General features: G+C 42.7%; 1 protein-coding gene across 1 annotated transcript in view; it reads right to left on the bottom strand.

Annotated features, from left to right (window-relative positions):
* cdh13 (cadherin 13, H-cadherin (heart)) overlaps positions 1-24,928 on the bottom strand; it is a 423,814-nt gene that overhangs the window by 63,523 nt on the left and 335,363 nt on the right. Inside the window, exons 10-11 of the mRNA XM_086297939.1 lie at positions 7,231-7,413; positions 6,879-7,132 (exon numbers count right to left, since the gene is read on the bottom strand). Coding sequence (XP_086154065.1) covers positions 6,879-7,132; positions 7,231-7,413 — 437 coding nt within the window. The remainder of the gene's footprint in view (positions 1-6,878; positions 7,133-7,230; positions 7,414-24,928) is intronic.

The raw sequence follows: 24,928 nt of genomic DNA, 5'->3' as shown, positions 1-24,928 counted from the left end.
ATATCATCTAGAAACAGGAGCAAAGGCCTGAAACTATTCAGCAACCTGTGTTTGAGTTTGCTTAGTAACAGGTGACAAGTCCCTGGGGACCTTCAGGGCCTGGATTCATCGCCATATTTGGACGAAGATGCTAGGGAGGGGAACTTCTGTGTCTGCATTTATCTCTTAAAACTGATCATTGTCGGTAAAAGATGCAAATAATGTTCTTGGAAAACGCGAGAAGGGGCGTCAAACCCTGACATTATAAAAGCAATTGCTTGTGTATTTTTGGGTGGAGATCTATGCTGATTGTGTGCAGTATTCATCTCCCCGCGCCTCCTCAATATCTTCGAGTTCGGGACACTTTCTAACATCCAGCGCCTCACACTGCTGTCACACTTGTAGTCAGTCTGTCCTTCAGCTGATCTGTCTCACTCTCCTTTCTTGCCTCGGTCCCTCAAAGTTAGACACCAGTTTTCATGCCTGACATTCCAGTATCCCATCCTCTTACTTTTAAGTCCCATCCCTTTTAACTCGTACAGGACCAGAGTGAGAAGCCAAAGCAGACAGGTAGCTGCTGAATAATGGATGATCCGACTGTTTGAAATTCTCCCTGTTTTCAAAAGCAAGAGGAAGAAAACATCTTAAATATTTTGGAGGAGATGGAGAAGTCGTAGCAGAGAGTCGGCCAAGTCTGCAGAACTCTGAACACTGGCTAAACTGGGACACGGGGTGCTACGTGACAACACATTCACAAACACATAAGACATGTTTATTTTTGCAGTCACAGCTATTAAAAGAGCAGACTTTCTATCCAACACTTATTTAATGACTTTCGTTCGAAAGCATCTCTATTCTTGTATGTATGTGTGAGCTGGTTAGCAACAGCTCAGCACAAACTCTACAGGCTAGTGCACAAAGTTTTGAAAACGTGGCCCTGAGTGCAGCTCAGCTTCTCTGCTTCCTGTCTCCTTCACCATCAAGCATCAATTACTTCAGTGTAAATAATTATTCGACAACTGATGAGAGTCTTGTCACCAGAAATGAGACCTAATTAAATTCGCCAAACTTTCTTAATGACACTTCTGATTAGTTGCTCCCCTCTTCACAGCCTACCAGAATAACATCAGAGCAGCACGGCGAGTCAAATCTCAGAGAGGATTTGGAGGATGCAAACTTTCCCATTTAACTTATACCTTGAAGTGCAACATACTTCCTCAATGTCAAGAGCCCACACAACAAGCCGAGCACTTGTGGTTTATGAGAGATAAACTTTTGTCAAAAAAAGTCCAGCTTTTTCTGTCTCCAATCCTCACTGTCACTCTGTCTGATGTGCTTTTCCTTCTCAGCACTTTCATAAAACCATTCTGCTTAACTAAAGCTCTAAACCAGTCAAGAGGGCTAGAGTGCTCCATCTGCAGAAACATGAAACAAATCCGCCAGAGCCTAATGGTTTGGCCTAAATACTGAGCGGGATTAACGTGACTCGTATTTGCTGTAATTGTGTAAGTTACAGGGCCAAGTGAGAGTAGAGACCGCCACAGGTCAGTCTGTACATATGGCACGTGTGCTGCTCTGTTTTTGTCCTGAATACAGTAAAAACAAGACAGTTTTACCTTTAGCACAGTTTTAATTAATTCTGTTGGAAATTTCAGACAAAATTAGTCACATAAGTTGCATCATGTGATTCGTGCAAGAAACGTTTTCTCTTACATCATGAAGAGAAGACAGCTGTTGAGATCGTTAGCTGCTGCGAGGCCTTGAGGGGCCCATCGGAATCTGTGCTACTGTACTTCAAAGGGTTTGTGGTCAAAGTGTAACAGATTTCATTTATTCTTTGCTTAGCGGTTACGCCCACACGGGCAGATAATCTGTTGATGGATTTTCATTAAAACATAGTAAGGGAAGATTTGTAATACATTGGATAATCTGAACCCCTTGATTAACCTTACAGAGCTGATAATAAGAAGCTCCACAGTTCAGCCCTCCCCCATCCTCGATACGTCTGTTCAGACAGAGTCTCGAACCTCTAACTGAAGCAATAATTGTCATCGTTTGAGTGATAAGGCCTATAAATCACACTTCATTAACGTTCATTAATGTGGAGGTAGCAGATCTCAGTTCAGTCATCCTGACCACGTGTGAAAGCGGCATTAAGTACTTTGTGGTAACAAATTACACACAGGCTGTCATTCAGACTCACAAAATGTCAGATTTGTGTTGCTGACCAGACTCCCTCAAGTCCTGCCTGGTCACAGAGAAACAGTGAGATTAGCAAAAAAACAAAAACAAGGATTTTCACCTTTATTTAAGTTTGTTGTGCTCACTGAGGAGAAATTTGGTTGATTTTTACTGCAACTCTGATCAAAACCGCTCGAGTGTGTCGTTCTTCTTTCATACCAGAAATTAGGCAGTCATTAGCATTACCACTGAAATTTGATCTGGAAATGAGAGCAATCAAAGGCACATCATTTAAAGGAGAAATCTTTTGCTTTTACTTAATAGATGGCATTGGGATTGGACTACTTTGAGGACGTCTTGTTAAAGCAGAAATTCTGTGTACTCTAAAGTACTTCATACACGAGTACTTGGCTGTGTTGTTCCCAGTGAGCGTCTTGACGGTACATTACAAAAACATCTGGCATCATGTTTTAATTTTAGCATGTTTTTCTGAAGTATTGGTTCTTATCATTTTTATTACTCTTAAAAAAATACTAGTTAACTCGAAAACACACTTTAAACCCACACAAGTGTGTGCAGGTCTCATTTTAAGAACTGGAAGATAAAAATGGAGAAGATGTCAATCAAAAATGTTTCCACACAGGACTCAGAGGGCGTCTGATCAGTTAAATAAGTGAAGCACCACAGGTTTATCGAAGGCCATCATTTCATAATCAGATGTTTCATATGTAGCACACAAAGTAACAAAATAGAAAAACTTACATCCTAAAAGATGTTTGATTTCTGCTCCCACAGTGGAACACACCAGTAAAATGATGAAGCTATCCACAGTGGGAAATAATTACTATCAAACCTCTTTATTGCACTGATTGCCTGACGTTTCAGAAGAACGTTTTCCTCAACACAAAGGATGAACCAGTGTTGGCTTAGCAAAGATCCTAATTTAAATTGTACCTTCATATTTCTTTAGTTTATTTAATATTTCCCGTCCCTCCTTCATCACTTTTGATAGACAGGGAGCACAGCAGCAGTTTTGAAAATGCACTAACCCCATCCATCACAGTTTGGCCCCTTCTCAAATCCTTACTCTGCTCCGACTAACACATGCAGCACTGTTGCCTTCACCCTGCACATCTTCACGAGCTCCTCTCATTGGCCCTTGGTATTCTTTTTCTTTATGTTGCTATCACTTGGTATATTTATAGAAAAGCTCAAAGAAAAGCACATGTTATGGTAAAAATGCATCTCTAACTGCATTTTTCCTCTTAAAGGTACAGTGCAAACCCCTAACCAATAATTCTATCTACAGTGGTCACTGTAGGACAAGCATCTCAGCCCACCGTCTGTAGTGCAGGCTGTCAGGTCCCTGTTTACATCAGCCGTGTGAAAGAAGTCCGGTACATGTTGAAGAGTCAGTGAAGCTCACTTCTGTCTGTTGACAGTAATAATAAGGTGAGTTGTTGAGGATATCCTGAGCTCCTCTGCAGGTAAGCGCTGCGTTTTTTGCAGCTGTTACCCAGAATTAGAGAAACTTTCTTTAAATTGGACTGAACATTAACAGCCTCAAGCACTCAGCGAATAAACTCTCATATAAAGTGAGAATGTACGCTGTTTACCTGAGAGAAAGTGTCATTTTTAGGCTAACATTAGCTAACAAAATGTTAGCTTATAACCAGCTATTGTTATTGTCTAGTTAGCTTGATGTCAGCTGTCCAAGAGGGGACAGACATCCAGAAATATAGATTTTTAATGGATTAATTCCAGGTTTATGAGGATTCATGACCTTTAATGTTATCAAAGTGCCACATAGATGGATAGAATAAATGCAGCGTGGTGTTCAGGCATGCATGTGTGCACTGGGCACTGAGTGCTACAGATTCTGACCAGCGAATCAGACGAATTGTGTTCCACGTCAAATGCATTTGACCTACTCAACCCAGGGTGGCACACACACTGGACATACACATAAACACACACACACCTGCACTGTTATGCAGACGCACACAGGGAAGGAGAGAAGAAGCCAAAGAAAGCTCCTGCTTTTTATAATGCCGTTTTATTCTATGCACACCGTTCTGCTCCCACCTCTCCAAATGTCTGTCTTTCACTATGTCCTCAACCTGTCTGCAGGTCACAGTTACGACAACTCAAAGTCAGTGTTACTGCCAAAATGTCAAGAGGGTGAGATGACAATAAACAGAGGGTCCATAAAAATGAATATAAAACACATGCTGAAAATCAGATGAGCAAAGTGGGATAAAGTTAGAAGATGAAAGATTTATTACATAAAAGATTCAAAGAACATGTAAAAAAAACAAAGAAAAACTGTGAAAAAATAAAAGATCACCAAAAGCTTTTAAATGATCAACATACTATAGCTTATAAGGGACCTATTATAGTGATTTCAGTAATATTATACAGTTATATTCAATTAGAAGATTCACCGGCCCACCGTGTCCCCATTTATCTTAATATCTTGTATCCTAAGATGTAAATAGGCAGAGATATATAGATAAGAAAATATAAGGAAAAGTGCAATATTTCACAGCAGTAGGTGTCGTGATCCTGGGCCATGTTGGCCCAGCATTCTTAGTTTTCTTGTATTTTGTTCTTCATTTAGGTTCCTGGGTTGTTAAGTTGATTTCCCCTCGTGACTTTTACCCCCTGTGTGCCCCTCTGTGGATCTGTGAGCCCTCCCCTCCCCTCCTTGTGTTTCATTCAATGTTTTCCCCAGCCTGTTATGGCCGTGCTCTCTCTCCTCCTGTCTGCACCTCTGTGTACTTCCTGTTTTACTTTGACAGTGTCATGTTGTGTCACTCCTGCCTGTCTCGTTACGATTATCTGTGTCAGCTGTGTTCCCTGTGTGCTCCCACTGCCCTCGTTAACCCTCTGTGCATTTAGGTCCGCGTCTCCTTCATGACTGTGTGTGAGTCTCCCTGTGTTTCCTGGTGAGCGTTATATTTAGTTTTCTATAACTTGTGAGCTGTTTTTCCAGCAATAGAGCTGTGCTTTTTGAGTTTATCCCCCGTGAGTTTGCGTTTGGGTCCAATTCCTGCCTGCCACACAAAACAGACGTTCTCTATCCTGAGTCAAACAGGAAGTAGCCCAGCTGTGCTGTAGTTTAATGAGAACATGCTGGAGAATCTCAAGGCTTGCGTCAACACATTTTTCTCTTGGAGGAACAGATAATGTGGTAACCAGGTTACTGAAGACCAACAGCTGCAGACACGATGCAGTCGAAATGTAACGTGAAATGACAAAAATATCAGTAAAGCTGCTGAATATTGTTTTAATGCTGAGACCACCCTCACTCTGACACAGTTTGATATATTTAGTCAGTCCCAGGCTTTATGCTTAACTCTGTTATCACATTACTTTAGCTTCCCACGTATACCTGTGATGGACTCAGACAGGGACTCGAGTCTGATGGTCTGGATGCTCCACAGTGAGGTTTGGATGGCTTTCCCGTGATCCCCAAACTTTACATGTCGGGCCATCGCCAACATTTTGATCTGTCTAATAATGTTGTTTGTCACCAAATACTGCCAAGCTCACGGTCTGTCAGCCTCAAACAGATCATTATCCTTGTTAAAGAGCACTGTGCTGCACAGATGGGTGCTTTGACTTTGACAAGTATTTGTCTTGGATTCCAGCTTTTGTTGTTTTCTTTCTACATTTTACTTCAACTTTTGTTTCTTTTGCTATGAAGAGTTTATTTTAAAGCTTACACAGCGTCTATTTAAAGAGTAAAGAGATGTACAGAGAAAACAAACAAACTTCATATTCCTTGTAAAAACCCACCAATGACCTCCCTGGTACTTCTAAAGCTGTCATTTGGGGCTAGTTTGTATTATCCAATATTTCTAATATTTATAGGATCATAGAGGTGGCGTGTGATGTCAGGCAAGCAGCTATCAAAGCTTTATTGGTAGAGGTCCTGACTCTATCACGCTATCCAATAATAAATCCATGTTTTGTAGCATTTAACACAGCGAATACGTTTTACTGCACATAAAGCAGTATCAATAATTTGGGCAGTAAAGTCATGATCTGATGAGTTTTATTGCCCTCGGTCTATAATAGCCCCATGTGTTTACTTATATATGACATGCAGCTGCAAAGGTGCAGAAACACGAGTCGAAATTAGGCCTGAAAGGCAATAAATGCAGCGATGACTTTTTATCTTGTAAAATGTAAGTACAGAGCAAACTATGGGACTCCCTCTGGCAGCAAGAGGAATAATTTTTATTGTGGCACACGGTGCAACTAATAGCCTTGCAGTTATGATGATGGTGATATTTGAGGGCTTCTTCGGTAACAGAGTTAAAGTTAATGAGCTGTCTGATTCTGGGACTTTTCACTTGACTGGGGAGAACAGTTTGGCCTGTGCCAATAAAGTGCACATTATCCGGGCAGTATATCTGTTTACGCAGACAAATAAAACGAACTAACCGGGAACGCTGGGAAGATCGGACGTATTTGGCGATACAAAGATGGGATCGCGACGGCTCAGGCAGACGGGTGAGGACTGACGGAGTGAGATGTCAAAGCAGCTGGAAGGTGATGATCTACGGGCTGAAACTGCGAGTTACTATTTCCCTGCCAGATCACCTCGCTTGCATCATTTATTCTACCCAAGATGATCCACAGTTTGCAGCTGTGTCTCTTTTTGACTTTGTTGCACTTTTACCACAAAAGTATGTCTAAAAACTGCTTACCTAATACTCTGTTTCTCTAATATATCCGGATCTGTAGCATTAAGTGATGCCACAAAGCTTCCCACAGGGATGTTTTCCATCCTGGTGACTATTAGGGGGTCTGGGAAGAACACAGGGCCCTCGTTGATGTCCTCGACTCTGACGTGGACGGTGGCTGTGGAGCTCGGGCCATATCCAACATCGGGAACCAGAGGATCCTCGTTCTCCACTTTGATGAGCAGGCTGAGGAATTCAGACGCCTCATAGTTCAGTGGCTAAGAGGAGACAACGATTAGAAATGTAAGACTTATATTATTATATTATCTACGAGAATATATGAACGTATCCAAATGTTTCTTACAGAGTGCTTTACCTTGACAACCGACAGCATCCCCTCATTGTTGTCCGGGTTGGTCTGAATCTCAAAGCTCTGCGTCGGGTCTCCACTGATTATAGAGTACATGGCTCTCCACGCTGCTGTGGCCGGATCGTCTCTGTCATCTACCGTCAGGTTGACCACAACGCCCGTTGAGCCCTCATACACGTGAGCTTCAAACTGTGAGGGGAGACAGAAACAAGTGGAGATTACTGAGAGGCCGGCCGAGGAGACCCAAATCTAGAAAATATAACAGAACAAATCAGCGCGATTCCAGAGACGAAGGCGTAGATTCATGTAACTGTAAAGGCTTCAAAGACTGAATGTGAAATGAATTTCAGAGGCAGCGCTATTGCATACTGAGCCAACAGGTACAAATTTACTTTAGGTGGACTACATTAGGGCAAATTAACATCCTCGAGTTGATACAGTTTCTAATTTGAGTAAAAAAAGCGCTTATTCCATATTTGCACACAAGGAAATCATAAAAAAGATGTTTCTGCAGAGTTTTACATTTTGCATTCCTGCACAGTCCAGTAGACAAATTTATATTGCATGATGTTAAAGGTTGGACTGCAGGCAGCAGTATGGAGCACATGCATCTCAGTTTACTTTCCTGTGTGCAAAATGTGTGGTACCTCGCTGCTTGCAGAACTATGTTTACATTACTCTGTATGAATCTATATTGCTCGTGCAACACTAAAATCAATTTGTCTACGCAGTTATATATTTGAAAAAATGGCAGAACAGAAAAGAAGAGCATGTGATTAAGAGTTAATAGAACAGATGAGGAGATTCTACGCGGTCACGTCGGGGACACAAATGCATGCACAGCACACGCAACACAATAAACACCATTTATGTCTCCAGAGCCGATTCCCCACAGCGCATCTCATTTATTTTTGCGGTGTCAGTCACTCCCTGCCTCACGGCTCAATGTTGGCAGCAGGCCTCAATCAGATTCTTATTGATGCTGCCAGGAGGGCTTCCTGCTAAAGACTGCATTGTGATCAGGGTTACCCTTGAAGAAGTGCTGGGCAGGCAGGCAGTTCTGCCAGTGTGCGTGCGTGTGTGTGTGTGTGTGCGTGCGTGTGCGTGTGTATGTGTGTGTGCGTGTGTGCGCGTGTGTGTGTGTGTGCGTGCGTGCGTGTGCGTGTGTGTGTGCGTGCGTGTGTGTGTGTGTGTGTGCGTGCGTGTGTGTGTGTGTGCGTGTGTGTGTGTGCGTGCGTACGTGTGCGTGCGTGTGCGTGTGTGTGTGCGTGCGTGTGTGCGTGTGTGTGCGTGCGTGCGTGTGTGTGTGCGTGTGTGCGTGTGTGTGCGTGCGTGTGTGTGTGCGTGTGTGTGTGCGTGTGTGCGTGTGTGCGTGCGTGTGTGCGTGTGTGTGCGTGCGTGTGCGCGTGTGTGTGCGTGTGTGCGTGCGTGCGTGTGTGCGTGCGTGCGTGTGTGCGTGTGTGCGTGCGTGCGTGTGTGCGTGCGTGTGTGTGTGCGTGCGTGTGTGTGTGTGTGCGTGTGTGTGCGTGTGTGTGTGTGTGTGCGTGTGTGTGTGTGTGTGTGTGCATGTGTGCGTGTGTCGGGATCATTATTGTGTCAGAGCTCACACTGTAATCTTTCAGACACAGAACACTCTGTTTAAGGATAGTTCTGGTCCAGCCTAGATTACTGTGTCTCTTGTCAGCCCATGGTATTGTTGTTTCACAGATTACCCTCTTACTGCCTTATACTGCAGGGCTCCGTGCATTTATCTGAAGAGAGACCAACATTGATTTTTTCTCTTTCCTTTCTTTTCTCCCTTTTTATTCATCCAAAGCCTGTTTAAAAAAAAACACTGTGAAGCATTCACAGTCATTTAGGGCACACAGAAGCGAAACACAGTGTTCTTAAGAATGTGAATTCTCACACGTGTATTCTTGGTCCTTTTGTCCCGCGAGCCAACAGCTGCTACAAAGGCAAATAGGAGAGAGTTGTCGGCATAAAAGGCCCGATTCTCACTCGTAAACAAGCGAGGGATGGTGGAATTTAAATTGCTTTAGCTTTACTGGGAAATCCTGAGGCGGTGTAAGCAGTTTCACAAAATCTTGACCTGAAATACACAAGGCACCGTGATCAGAAACAACTGCTTGTTATTCGCGTGGCCGTCATCCACGTCTAGACTTAGGACGGCAGAGACACACTCGGAAGCTCACACACCGACAATAGCCAGTCAGACGGGGTTTAATCATGTGAGGCAGTCATGCGGTTTGGAGAAACGTTATTCTGTGTGATGTGGACACTGAGCCGCGGCCTTACCACTGAAAAAAGTCCAGTTCCTACTGGAGCACAAAACAACCAAGAGTATAAGGAAATGACTAACTACTGGGCAGAACACCTGGCCTCAACTAACTTAAACACACTGAGAAAGATCAGGGGGCGCAATGACAACAGCAGTCAGAGTGCATCGCAGTCAAGTTTGTTTTTATCTGTAGCATCTGAGACTCCCACACCCACACACAGATCCAATTAGAGCAGCGGCTCTGAGAACAAAAGACGACCTGGACACACATGCACGCCGAGACTTAATAAGCAACACGCAGGAAAACACACACCTTCAAACATGCAGATAGAGGCAAAGATAGACAACCAGTCAGTGTTGGCAGTGACCATAAATCAGAGCCCTTCACTTCAGACATTTAAGAGTCCAAGAAAAAAAGAAGCTGCCATTGATTTTCTGCTTCCCATCTCTTTTTATGTCTGACTTTCCAATAATCTGGCCCATGAATCTTCTAGGTAATGCCATGCTGTCAGAAGATAATTGGGTGATAGTCATTTGAGGCACAACAGCATAAGAAGAAAAAATAAACAAATTGATATCGTCAAGTTTCAGCTGACAGTTTCAGCGCCGTCATCCTGATGACTGCGATGCCAGCTTTTGTTTACATCCGTCGTTATTTTCCTTTTAAAGTACAATTATCTCTGTACTGGTGTCTTTGGTCTTGTATGACAGAGTAAACTTTGCAAACAGAAGAAGCACGTATTGTGACTGCTCTTGGTTTGCCTGATGGCTGAATTAAGTAGGGCCTGTACTTTATTTGAACTATTTGCAGAGCAAACTGAACGTGCCAATGTGCCATAGATCGTGGCGTTTAAGCGGAACATTGTACCTCAGGATGCTAAAAAGGAGGAAAAAAGATGCACCTTGTCAAAATGCTGTGAACATTTGTTTAACACGTTGTTTTACGGTCAAATATCTGCAAAACTAAACACTGTTCATCATTAAATTAATGTTTTTCTTTCAACTTCATTTCAAGAGCACGTCTAACCTCGTGCAGCAAACATCTCCAAGCCAAAGCCAAATAGCTGGTTGATTTATGGAACCACAAAACCTTCATCTCAGCATTGTCAACAACATTCATTCCACCTCTTCTCCAACAGATGGATGTGCAAGAGAAACCCTAACTTCTGGCAAAACGCCTGAGACAGAGATGTGAAGCCTTGGAAAAGTATGCACATCTGTCAGCTTTACCAAGTAACATTAAATGCGCTCTGCCTCATTAACACCAGTACAGAGAAAGCCTCCTTTTTCTTATACTGCCTTTAATTTGTCTTTCATTGGCAGCTGGCAGTTTTTGCCTGTTTCAAACCAGTAACCCTGCCCTCGTGCAGATCTATGGTGCTAACACATCAGGACCAAAAACAGTAGAACTATGTAAACATGTGTCTACACTAGGGCTGCCACGGTCAGTCGACTAGTCACGATTACGTCGACTATCAAAATCATCGACGACTGATTTAATAGTCGACGCATTGTTTGAAGCTTTGTAAGATCACAAAAGACGCAGGAATAAGTAGCAGGATTTAAGAGTGTAATAACGGACTGAAACAGAAGATGGCAGCACTGCATGTACAAGGAACCAGCTGCCGTTAAACCCCGAAGAAGAAGAAGCTGTGTCCCAGAATTCATAGCGCGGCCCAGCTCAGTTTCCAACAATGGCGGCAGCTAGTTAGTTTTAATATTACTCTTATTATTCTTTCTGGGTCACAAAATAAACGTTTAACATATTTTCAGGCGAGAATGTAGCTGTGTGAACCTCAAATATCTGCTCAGTTTATCAGGACACCACATATTTTCAAAAGCGCTCCGACGTTTTCGGAGACGTCTGTTACCCACTAGCTCGATAGCTAACCGGGGGCAAGGCTCACTAGAGCCGTGAGAACACCGGACTCCCGGCAAATCGTTTTCAAACCCACCGCCGCCTTTCGCTACTCAGGTTAAACATGATATATGAGTCACTTAGATAACTTAACAATGTTATTGTTTGGCTGTTTTCAGTATTTTATTTGTTCCTGAGTAAATCGGCTGAGTTTATTAAACTCCACCAAAACAATCTGCACATTTAATTAAAATTTAATAAACTATCATCTTGTCTTTATTTTTAATTAGCACAGACCTTAAACACTTAAAGCTGTAAGCTAATGATAGTTATATAAGAGCAGATGCTGCTGGTGCAATAAGCTGTCGTTTTACATCCAATGGATGATGATCTGATTAGTCGACTAATCGCAAAAATAATCGGTGACTAGTCAACTATCAAAATAATCGTTTGTGGCAGCCCTAGTCTGCACTGAGTGCAATACTGTAAACCATTACCTATATCAATATTATTGATCCATCTTTGCTGTCCTCTAACAGAGAAATACAAGAAGAAATGTGCGCGATTCCACTTACATCACCACAGACTGCCATTTGGCTTTTTCTACCTTTAAAACCCGGAGAGCAGCCAAATGGCTTTTAGCTAAGCTTTAGCTTCAGCCAAGTGGAAGCTAAATTGGCTAGTCATTCATATGTATATTAGGTTGTTAGCTGGGAATTCTGGAGGGAGGGGAGTGGGGGTGTGTGGATGAGGGGGTGGGGGAGCTGCTAAAAGCTGTGAACTTCCTTTTGTGTTTCATCTTGATGCATTCTCAATCATCCAGGGAAATAAATCTCCAAAAGTCACCAACTTGGAGTGTTTCAGTTTGCCATCTTAGGGAGAAATCAACACACATGGGTGTAGGTCCTTTGTTGCTGAGATTTATTGATAAAAACAGTACAAAAAACCAACCATTTGTACACATATTTACAAATAATAATAAAAAGTGAGTGAGTACATTTCAACATTATACCAGTGGTCTGATTGATGCCACAATGGAGCAAATCGAGCAAAGACTGATAAGTTCGCTGCAATTTCCAGTGTGTGGGGATCATTTGTCACCAACTGCATCACGTGCTACAACCCTGGTCTACATATCACCATTGATGAACAGCTTTTCCCATCAAAGACTCGGTGCTGTTTCCTGCAGTATATTGCAAGTAAACCTGACAAGTTTGGGATCAAGTTTTGGGTGGCTTGCGACCTAAAATCCAAGTACATTTGCAATGTCTTCCCATATCTTGGCAAGGACCCCAATCGTCCCACTGGGGAGAGACTTTCTGAAAATGTAGTAATGAGGCTGATGGAACCATTCCTAGACAAGGGCAGAAATGTTACCACGGACAATTTTTTCACATCGCTTTCACTTGCGCAAAAACTTCTTAGACTGAAAACCACCATCCTCGGCACAGTCAACAAGATTCGCAGGGAAATTCCTCAATCCACTAGTGGATTGGCTAGTCATTCATATGTAAATGTGGTGGAGCTTGCAAGAGAGTTGGCTCACTCTCATGTAGCTGAGAAGAAGGCAAGAAAAGAACAGTTGCTTCGGACACAACCCTCCACACCTAGTCCTGGAAAAAGAGCCACGTGTCAGGTCAAACACAAATGCAAGAACAATCATGCCACTGTGTGATGTGTTCACTGCTACAGATACACATGTGGTAAATGCAGACTACAGATACCATGGCAGTGCCAGGATTGTGAGTGATTGCTGAAAATGTTGAAATGTACTCACTCACTTTTTATTATTATTTGTAAATATGTGTACAAATGGTTGGTTTTTTGTACTGTTTTTATCAATAAATCTCAGCAACAAAGGACCTACACCCATGTGTGTTGATTTCTCCCTAAGATGGCAAACTGAAACACTCCAAGTTGGTGACTTTTGGAGATTTATTTCCCTGGATGATTGAGAATGTATCAAGATGAAACACAAAAGGAAGTTCACAGCTTTTAGCAGCTCCCCCACCCCCTCATCCACACACCCCCACTCCCCTCCCTCCAGAATTCCCAGCTAACAACCTAATTTACATATGAATGACTGGCCAATTTAGCTTCCACTTGGCTGAAGCTAAAGCCTAGCTAAAAGCCTACCAGCCATTTGGCTGGTGGTGGGTTTTAAAGGTAGAAAGGTAGAAGCCTGGGACTCCTATTAACCATATATTTAAGACTGCAGCATGTACAATCACACACAAACAGACATGACTGAAGATCAGCTTACATTGTTCCTGGATGTCTGTCACAAAGTGTTATGAATACAGATGGCAGTTGTGGCTACACTGACAGGCAGCTGAGCAGCTGTTCGTTTGTCCTAATGGAAAGTACTTTGTGACACGTCCCTGCTGCCCCAAAGATTTTCTCTGACATGCAGCACACATAACAGCAGCCCATCACATTAAATCTCTCAAGACGAGACTATTTTGCCTCTGAGAAGCATTTGCTTCATTGCCACGACACGGCAGGGAGACACTGCGACACAGCCGTTTGATGTTTGCCTTTTTGATAAGTTAGTTAGTGGGTTTTTCTTTTTACTGGACAGTTTCTTAGACCATCTGAAAGAAAAATATATGACTCAGAGAAATCCAAAAATCATGAACATTTTCAGGACTTTTCAGTTGATTAAGGATGAAGCCATCTCATTACTTTCGCCCCTTGGTGGCTCTATAAAACATAGAGGTTAGAAAGAAACCTCAGTTAGACAAGAATCACACATACACTCAACAAAAATATAAACGCAACACCTTTGTTACTGCTCCCATTCCCCATGGGATGGACGTAGAGACCTAAAATTCATTCCAGATACACAATATAACCATCCCTCCCAAACAGTGGTCACAAATCAGTCCAAATGTGTGGTAGTGGGCACATCTGCTATATTGAGATAATCCATCCCACCTCACAGGTGTGCCACATCAGGATGCTGATCTGACATCATGAGTAGTGCACAGGTGTACCTCAGACTGCCCACAACAAAAGGCCACCCTGGAATGTGCAGTTTTTTGCACTATTGGGGGTCTGGGGACCCAGAACCGGTCAGTATCTGGTGTGACCACCATTTGCCTCATGCAGTGCAACACATCGTCGCATGGAGTCTATCAGATTGTCAATTGTGGCCTGTGGAATGTTGGTCCACTCCACTTCAATGGCTGTGCGAGGTTGTTGGATATTCGTGGGAACTGGTACACGCTGTCGTATACGTCAGTCAAGCACATCCCGAACATGCTCAATGGGTGACATGTCCGGTGAGTATGCTGGCCATGCAAGAACTGGGACATTCTCAGCTGCCATCTGCCCTGAACAATGTGAACCATGATTCATCCGTGAAGCGCACACCTCTCCAACGTGCCAGACGCCATCGAATGTGAGCATTTGCCCACACAAGTCTGTTACGGTGACGAGCTGGAGTCAGGTCAAGACCCCGATGAGGACGACGGGCATGCAGTTGAGCGTCCCTGAGACGGTTTCTGACAGTTTGTGCAGAAATTGTTTGGTTGTGCAAACCAATTGTTCCAGCAGCTGTCTGGGTGGCTGGTCTCAGACGATCTTGGAGGTGAACCTGCTGGATGTGGAGGTCCTGGGCTGGTGTGGTTACACGAGGTCTGCGGTTGTGAGGCCGGTTGGATGTGCTGCCATATTCTCTGAAACGCCTGTGGAGACGGCTTATGGTTGAGAAATGAACATTCAATGCACGGGCGACAGATCTGGTTGACATTCCTGCTGTCAGCATGCCAGTTGCACGCTCCCTCATTGCTTGTGGCATCTGTGGCATTTTGCTGTGAGACAAAACTGCACATTCCAGGGTGGCCTTTTGTTGTGGGCAGTCTGAGGTACACCTGTGCACTACTCATGATGTCAGATCAGCATCCTGATGTGGCACACCTGTGAGGTGGGATGGATTATCTCAATATAGCAGATGTGCCCACTACCACACATTTGGACTGATTTGTGACCACTGTTTGGGAGGGATGGTTATATTGTGTATCTGGAATGAATTTTAGGTCTCTGCGTCCATCCCATGGGGAATGGGAGCAGTAACAAAGGTGTTGCGTTTATATTTTTGTTGAGTGTATTTTGCTTTTCCTTTATCAGCTTTTGAAAGCAGCTTAGCTCTCAGCAGAACGAGGTGTAGACATTGCAAATATTTGCAACAAGCTACCATTGTGCATGTGATTGCTCATCTTCTCACACAATCCCACACCCAGGCATGGAATACTTTTCCGTCTAGCCTCTCCACTTGCTTTTTACACTGCTCACAGCTTTAATCCTGCATACAGTAAGTGTGCCTGGGGAGTTAATGAGCTTACCTGTGTCTTTATTAAATTTCTACAGCTTGTGTGCAGGCTGCTTCCAGAGATAGATTTTTGATGAATCTGACATTTAGCAAAGCAGCTTTTCAGATTCTCTATTTGTCAATTAAGCTAGTTAACGAAAATATTCCAGGAATACAGGCAGGCATTAAAAACCCATATGCCTCAGAAGCAAGGTCAGCCATTCAAGTGTAGCAACTGATGTATGATTGAGCGCCCGCTCGTCCATCTGGAATGGCCCGAAGACTGAGAAGTTTTTAACTTTCTGACAACAATCTGACAGTTCCAACTTTGTGCTGCAGTTCACTTGTGTGCTCTCCTGTAAAACCTCCATAGTTCAATTTAGCACTTTGCAGCTAAATCAGTTTCTAGAGTCCCTGTGCAATTGAGATAAAAAAAAACTGCTTTAATAAAGTAACGCCTGGCTTTTTCTTCAGTGGGAAAGAGTACAATTTGCTTTTATTCCCAGGTCAAATGACTCTGCACTAGTCTTTATCAGCCCAGCCTCTGATTGGCTGTGATGGAAACAGGACATCACTGTCGACATGCTCATTTTCAGCTTAGTCAGGACGCAACAAGATGATTATCAGAGAACAACACAGATGTTTTACATGAGTTTGCAGATAATTTTTTTTAATTGGTATTTTGCAAAATTACAAAATATGCTAAAGAGAAGCTTATTGTTTATTTGGTCTCTGCATAATAGCCTATAGCTTTTCCAGCCAGTTTCCTGTCTGCAAGCTTAGTAACACATTTTTATTTAAGAAAGCGCTTTTCAAAACACTCAAGGACACTGTACACAAGCAATAACAACAACAGACGTAACAATTTACAAAATAATAAGGATAAAACATAGAGCAACTAAATAAATTAAAGTAGCAGGATGGAAAAGTTTATGTGGAGTAGGCTAGTGTGAACAGGTGAGTTTTGAGTCTGGACTTAAAAAGAGGAAGGAAAGGGATGTTTCTTATCTCAGAGGAAGACGGGGGCAGAGCAGCAGAAAGCCCGAGCCTGAGGTCCATAGAAGTGAATCAGCAAATTTCAAACAGCAGCAGTTGCAGGAAAGGTTCAAGATTACATAAAGTTTAAATCATTTATTGCTTTTTATGGACAGAATCATGATTGCAGAGTACTTCCAGTTACTTAAGAAAACAGATTCATAAAAAGCAGAAGTTTTGTTTTTTCCCTTTATGCATTGATGCAATAAACTCGTCCAAAAACAGTCATTTTGCAGCTCTTTTTTGGTAAATCAGGCAACTGCTGAACCTGAGAGGACGACCTACTTTGATACATAAAAACATGGGCATATTTTTTAAAAACTGGACCTGAGCTGAAAATAGTTTTTCCCTTTAAAATATAATTGATTACATGCAATCTATTAACAGCCACCCTTTTCTGCAGAAGACAAAACTGAAGACAAAATCCAACATGCAGTTTTGGTTCCTGCACTGATGGTTTCAAAGAATGAGTTCATGTTTCATCAGAGTCGAGAATCAAACATTAGATTCATCGTCGGTGAACTTTGAATAGGCTGCTTTCCAACTTTAGGCCTACAAACTCTGGGGTCCCCTGGGCAGGGACAGCAGCGTTTTGTTTTTAGCAGAAATATGAAATCACTTCTTTATCAGGCGCTGCTATTCTGGATGAATCACTCGAGATAATTATGTTTCATCAATAGAAAAAAAGAAAAGAAACACGATCACTCAGATCAGCCTTCTATTGAGCCTCCAAGTGAAGCCAAAGAATGGCAGTAAAATACTCCAACCATATAAAGAAAGCCGCAGAAGACACAGGCTCAAGTTTTTCTATGAATTTCTCACCCAAGATGTTAATCTAACCTGATCCATTCACGCTGCTTTCTGTCTAACAACTGCACAAGGACACTCACAAATACACGTGTACTATATTCCCTTGAAATATGCCTCCGACTTGTCATACGGCACACCGATCCAGTCCCATTTCAGGCCAGCTACGCCTCAGCATCACCCAGAGTAAAGTGCTGTGTGTAGCTCAGAGCCAGTGAAGCAATCATGCAAGGCTTTCAGCTAATCCATGACACCTGTTAGCCATCCCCCAAGATAGAACAACACTGACGTGGCCCTGCCGCACTACGCCTGGTGCTGTGCTCATCACCACAAATGTCTTTATCAGCGGGACAGACGGATTGCAGGTGAGCATATTCTCGTGGTCATCGCAAAGTGGAGAGCGGGGAAAAAGTGAAAGGATGGAAGAAGGGAAGTAAACAGAAAGACAGGCAGGCAAAGAGAGTGCAAAATTGAGTGAGGGGGGAAATAAATCTGGGCAATGGCTGTCAGGAGCGTGAGTGACAGGAGAGATAAGGTCCATCACAGTGTCGGTATGAGGAGCAGGAGGGGAATAGGACCAGTCAGACATGGTGCAGAATTAACAGAGCTGCTGAAGAGTGGAGGGGAGACAAGTAATGCAAGTGTAGAAGGAACAGAGTGGAGGAGAGATCGGGATACTGGTGCAGGAGGATGAACCAAATAACAGGGCAGGGCAAAAGGTGCACGACTACATCAGCGTCTGCTCTAATGCAACATCAGCTGTGAAAGGTTTAACAGTACTGTTATTAAGACAGAGGAATATCAAGTTCAGCATAGCAGAAAGTCTCAGAGACTTTGAGTAAATGCATATAGATAATAAAAATCCAGCTGCGACCGGGAGATAAAATTCATCAGGAGAAATATCCATCTTCGTGACAGGAGCACACACGTCGAGCCTTTCAGACGACAGAGCTAAGGGTTACTACATAATTTTGTCTTCTTGTTTCTTCTCCTCATAAAAATCGGATTAGACCCTCACTATAAAATTAATCAGGCCAGAGCACATTCCCCTACAGAAGGAGCTTCAGTAGGAAAATGTAATAAATTTCCTAGTGAGGAATACCTCAGCTTCCGATTTTAAAAATGGCAGATTGATTATACGGAATCATCCATCCTTAAAAAGAACTTACTAAGGAGAAAAGTAACGGCGGTTTGGCAGCTAATTCTGCCATTTTTCATAAAGAAGGTTTTAAGCATTCTCTCCATGTTCATATTTCAGCGTTGCACCAGTGACTCTTCAGGCAGGTTGTATTGCAACATTAAGGATCACTTATCTGTTAACTATAAGCTGCTTCTTACCCCTGAAAATGAATCTCATTCATTTTTAACGGGGCAGGGAGTGCAACCTCAGATTCTTTAGTTTTGTTGTTAATATTTTAAAGCACTAATCACAAAAAGTTCAGAAGAAAAGAAACGTGGAAGTTACATTTTGACTTATGATCAATGCTATCAGTACTCTCGTTTGACTGAAACCATACATAAAGATCTGTGAGTCCACCCCTGTCTTACTAGTGTGCAGCAGGGCAGCAGATAACAAAAGAGAACCAAAATGAACAGACATACTCCCTAGGGGTGCAACGATACTCGTATCGATATTGAACCGTTCGATACAGAGCTTTCGGTTCGGTACGCATATGTATCGAACAATACAACATTTTTAATTTATTTTATCAACTTTCCTTCTGACGATGCTGTCTGTGTTGAGCGCTCAGTGGATCTGTGCTCGACAGTGCAGCCTAGGCGGAGTAGTCGAACGCAGATTCACTGAGCGCAGCGCAAGCTAGCAGACAGAAGCTAAGCTCTCCTTGCAACATGGCAAATTGAACCTCCCCCACCCTCATTCAGATCTGGCGTTTGGAATTATTTTGGTTTTCATGTGACGTATGACCCTGAAGGTAAGCGAGTCATGGACTAAAGTAAAACAGTATGTTGGATGTGCCACGCAATGCTCAATTACATGGGTGGGAACTAGTGCGTTAGCGCAGTTAGCTCGTTAACGGAGATTTGCCGTGTTGTGGCGTTAACGTCATTTCAGATTAACGCTGACAGCACTAGTGGGAACACAACGAATATGACTGCACATTTACTCCAACAGCATCCTAGTGCAAAGACAAGTGGAAGCAGACAAAAACAACAAGCAGCATGCTACAAACTTTACCCGAGTCATTTAGACAGCCGTTAGCACAGGATTCTCCTTATGGGGACCTGATATGTTTAATATGCTGCTGAGAATATAGCCCAGAAGAAGCGGATAGTAGAGCTTTTATTTTGAAAGAGCCATTTCTCTGTAATAAACTCTCTTTTCCAAAGATGAGCGATTCCTCCATCAGATAGATTTATTTTTTTATTACTTTGTTGTTTCAGCAACATTAAATTTAAAAACTGTACTTTTGAGTTAAAATATATATTTATAATTTTAATAAATGACAAATTAAAAAAGCATGAACATTTTTTTTTGTATTGAAAAAATATCGAACTGTGACACCAAAGTATCGAACCGTATCGTTGCACCCCTAATACTCCCTTTTATTAAAGCTCACTGGCCTGTTTTAAAAATGGGTACAACTCTCCAAAGAAAATTATTTTTAAAGATTTAAAAAAATGTACATAAATTGCCAGCACTTTTTCAGTAATCTTAAAATTTTGCCAACTTGTGTTATTATGTAGCACTTTTGTTTAGCCACATCTCCTGGTTGGACGCCTGTTTGCCTTCCCAGCTCTCACCTACAGCTCGTGGAAGCTGCTTATTCAAGCTGGCTAAGGATTTGTAGTGGGGCTCCGTGAGGGGCTGGTGGGTTGGCGAGTGGATTAGTGAGACTGCAGCAAGAGGAATCTGAATTAAAACTGTATGAAATGATAACAGTGATAATCATTTACGCTCACACTGCGGGTGTAAGTGTAAATGATCATCTGTCTTTGTGTGAGCATATTCAGTGCGTCCTGTAGGTGAAGTTGCATCCTGGGAAAACATGAAATTCACTTAAACACACAGGAATTAATTGGCAGTGGAAGCTCAAATATAGTGATATGAATCACAGTTATCAAAGTGTTATCAAAGTGATAAAAAGGATGCTGCCTCAACCTGCACAGTCGTGTGCTGTGACTTGGACCTGTTTTCATTTTGTGGCAAAACATGGAAGTAACTTTAAATCCCCTCTCAGTATTCCTAAATAATAAATGCACTTTGCAATTATCTGGTGTTTCCATTAAAAACCAGTAAAAGAAGCTATAAAGACGTTCTTAAGTAGTAAATCTGACGTCCACAAAGTCAGAAACAACTCAAGAGAAAAATCTCCAATTTCGATCCACTGATTAGATTTGGGAGTAAAATACATTTTTCATAAGTTGGAAAAAAAAGAAAATTCAAGTGTCTAAAAGTATTTTGTTTTTCAGATTCATGACTCCAGAGCGACAAATTCACACATTTCAGTGCTTTTATCCACTTTTGAAAGATTGTTCCAATTATCTCCTGCACTAGAAGAAGTCTGGTGTCGGTGTTAAAATAACATGAAAATCTGTTCTGAGCCATGTTTTAATATAGTTTTTGTATCCACTAAAAAAGATATTTATCAACAGTAGCTGCAGTATCGTGCTATTTAAATGCATTTAATTTATATTTTGATTTAGCCTCAGATGTGACATCAGATATGAATAAGGATTATATCCTGAATGGCTGTCATAGCCAAGGTACCAGATACAAGTGCTGTAGTTTTACAGCTGTGATGTACGTGCTCGTAGCATCACAGCTAACGTGAGGAACACAGTAACTGACCTCTATCCTGTTTCATAAAGCATAAACGTGATATTTGCTCATTTCCATTGTTTGTTTATGTGAAGCGTAAGTGAAACAGAACGAGTACTGTGAAAAACTAACTACACAACTAAAATCAATAACTTGAAGTGATTGTTTTCTATGAGTTTATCGCTCTCTCACATCATCTCTCACATCATTGTGAAGCTATTCGATCCCGCTCGTCTTTTCGGCGTAGCTTTATTTGATCAAACTTGTGGCTATTTGTTTATGGGAAGCTCTCCTAAGGTTGTGCCACAGCATTTGTCCAGACTTGACGCTTTAGCTGTCGCACAGATGGCCTCACATTTGGCTCTAGAATAGATTTCCATGGTAGACTGAATGATTGCAAGGTGCCCGGGTCCTGTTGCTACAAAAACAAGCCCAGATCATCCCCGTCCACCACTCGACAGCTGGTATTCGATGTCTGAGTGCTGATGTGTTCTCTTTGTGTTTTGCCACACAAAGCGTGGTGCGTTGTGGACAAATATTCCCCTTTTGGTCTTGCATGTCCAAAGTCATGTGATTTCTACTGGATATCCTTCCAAACAAGCCACACTTGTTTTACAGGGAGAAGGTTCACATTTACATTCTAACTGAGCTCTGAAGCTCTCTGAGCACTGCACAGTCTGAAAACGGGCTGTGACATCCCCTCCTCTGATAATTGCTCAGTTAAAATGCATTTGATTAGCAGCACTTGGCCTCATCTTATTCATTCCCATGCATGTACTTAGCTTTTCCTAGGCCTGCACAGAACCCAGTGAAAGCTCTTTTCACCTGCCATCCATCCATCCATCTTCATCCGCTTTATCTGAGGCCGGGCCGCGGGGGCAGCAGCCTAAGCAGAGAGGCCCAGACCTCCCTCTCCCCGGTCACCTCCTCCAGCTTATCCGGGGGAACACCAAGGCGTTCCCAGGCCAGCCGAGAGATATAATCTCTCCAGCGTGTCCTGGGTCTGCCCCGGGGCCTCCTCCCGGTGGGACATGCCTGGAACACCTCACCCAGGAAGCGCCCAGGAGGCATCCTCATCAGATGCCCGAACCACCTCAGCTGGCTCCTTTCGATGTGGAGCAGCAGCGGCTCTACTCTGAGCCCCTCCCGGATGGCTGAACTTCTCACCCTATCTCTAAGGGAGAGGCCAGCCAGCCTTCGGAGGAAGCTCATTTCTGCCGCTTGTATCCGCGATCTCACAGCTCGTGGCCATAGGTGAGGGCAGGGACGTAGATCGACCGGTAAATTGAGAAAAAAGGCTTTTCACCTGCCTTTTTTACAAATTACAGAGGAAAAGGAAAACAGTCTCTGTTCGGTTGATCCAAGTAGACGAGTGCTGGTCTGAAGCTAAACTTTCTGATGGTTGTCTCTCTGCGTAGAGCTGTGGTAGGTAAGTCTGAGAAAATACAGAGGCTCCCTGCGTGGGGATTATGTTGCTGAATTCATACAAAATGTCAACTCAAAAAAAATCCAGCAACAGTGCATTTAATGAATAATAACAGCATAACGTCTCCTGAAAATGTGATTTCTTCTCCTTTTCTTGCCTCTACTTATGTCTATGAGTAAAATTCTCTTTTTTTACTCACCTTTTCATCCTGTTCTCCATCTTTCGCTGTGTGAGTTCTCATAAGCTGGAAAAGGAGCTTTTGAAGCTTACACGTGGTCTACAGGAGGGGGTGTCACCAGAAACAGACAACTCGAGAGTCTTCTTAAGGAAGGAAGGCACAAAGTTCTATGAAAAGCCTTGAATATTTAGCTGAATAATTTATATGGTGAAAGCTCGAGAGCAGCTGCTGACACAGGCTTAGCACCAGCGCACGCTCACAATATGATGGCGTTCATTCGAGGAGTCGTAGATGATTCATGGGCAGGTTGAGAAGCGGTCAGGGAGAGAGCAGGGTAAAGGATTTACACAGGGAGCTTAACGTCCTCAAACACTTGTTTTATAAAAGCTCAATTTCTCCGTGGCATTAAACATATCTCTTCCCAGTGAGGAATGAGAACATTAACTGGGACACGGACACGGTGCACTCTGCGTGGCCCTGCCGAGCCCTCTGAGCTGTAACATTTCACGTCTGAGCTGCGCCCCTTACAAGCTCCCCTGACACCTCGATGCATCATGGGAGGGCTGCGGGAGGTTTGGTTCGGGCAAAAGTTTTATGTGTCTTAAAACCTGACAACAGCTGTGGGCATTTCTATTAAAAAACACACAACTCAGTGTTGGAACTGCACCTTAAGGTGGAAGGTGGGTCTTTATCTAGTGGACCTCGTTCTTTCTCCGTGTTTTTGCAGCTCCAGAGATGAACGGGAGGCATGAAGGCAGCAAAACAACCGAGGGGGCAACTCATGACAAATTCATGTGGAGGGCGTACTACAGGGCACTCTCTCGCCGACTGTTGAACGATTTTACGGTTATTTTATGTGTTTTATGTTATTTCCTGACTAACTTTCTGCTGATTTTTAACTCAACAGTCCAGTTCATTCAAAAGAAGGAATGCTGCCCCTCCTGCTCAGTGCTTTCCTTATGCGCCCTCTGCACCTGCATCACACACCCACACCTTCTGCCATCTGTTCGGGGTTTTCTTGAACTTTACCTTTTGAAGAGAAGGATGAAATATCTTCATATGAGAAAACAAAAGGTCACACTGACTCAGACAAGTTCATGAGCTGGGTGAACAAACACATGTACATGAAGTATGTGTAGAAGCAACTGAGTGTAGCACCAGTGTATGTCTCCATAAACAAAGTCCATCTGTCAAGTCACTGCAAAGGGCAACTCTGCATAAACCATTGCCTTAAAAAACCTTGATTACTACATTACCAAGAGTTCAGGCTCAGTCTCTGCCACAGGGCACAAAACACGGAAAAACAGCAAAGAAGAAGCACAATTTTACTGAATGCAAAATTGAAAATATCAAAAAATAAGACGATGTATGATGCGGCTGGTTTATGTTGTTCATTCTGGCCGTCAGTGTATCAGGTTCAACTAGGTCTACGATGTGTTTATGCATGTCTAAAGCACCCAAGGGTTCACATGAGAAACTGGGACTACCGTGGAGGCCCAACTTCAGAGAACCAATAAGCTTATAAAGACATAATAATATTTATTTTAAGTTTAGCTTCTTGGCGCTCAAAACAATATCAAGCATCAGTATTTTCCTGGGTGTTTTTTAAATTGTGGTATTACAACAGCCTTACTGTCAACACTCTAACGTTTCAGATCACAAATACTTGAAAAGGAAAGCAAATTCTGTTTTCACACCATATAACTAAATATGCATTATTCTGACTGTTGTACAGTTAATTCCCCTGAGCACAAATATATGCAGTAATCTATTACTTCACTTTGAAAAGGTGTTGTTTGAATGTTTATATTTGACGTGTCACAGTTATTGTCATAACTTATTGTCTCCATAACAGAGCGAGATGCCACTGGGATGTATCTGTACTATGATGTCCTAACTTCTTAAAGACGCAGTTCCTTTATTAGCCACAGTAATCTCTGACTTTTCTGGTGGGAAACTGCAGGCAGGAGACAAGTGACCTCACATAGCAGACAAAAACAACCTAAGCGAGCATTAAGAAAAAGCAGAG

Source organism: Aulonocara sp. 'chitande type north' Nkhata Bay, linkage group LG7 (genome assembly GCF_057382095.1).
Source record: "Aulonocara sp. 'chitande type north' Nkhata Bay isolate Kocher_YH1m ecotype deep benthic linkage group LG7, A_spYH_male_GT1.1, whole genome shotgun sequence".
Classification (NCBI taxonomy): domain Eukaryota; kingdom Metazoa; phylum Chordata; class Actinopteri; order Cichliformes; family Cichlidae; genus Aulonocara; species Aulonocara sp. 'chitande type north' Nkhata Bay.
The sequence above is the reverse complement of the archived record's forward strand: the minus strand, read 5'-3'. Positions and strand labels throughout refer to the sequence as shown.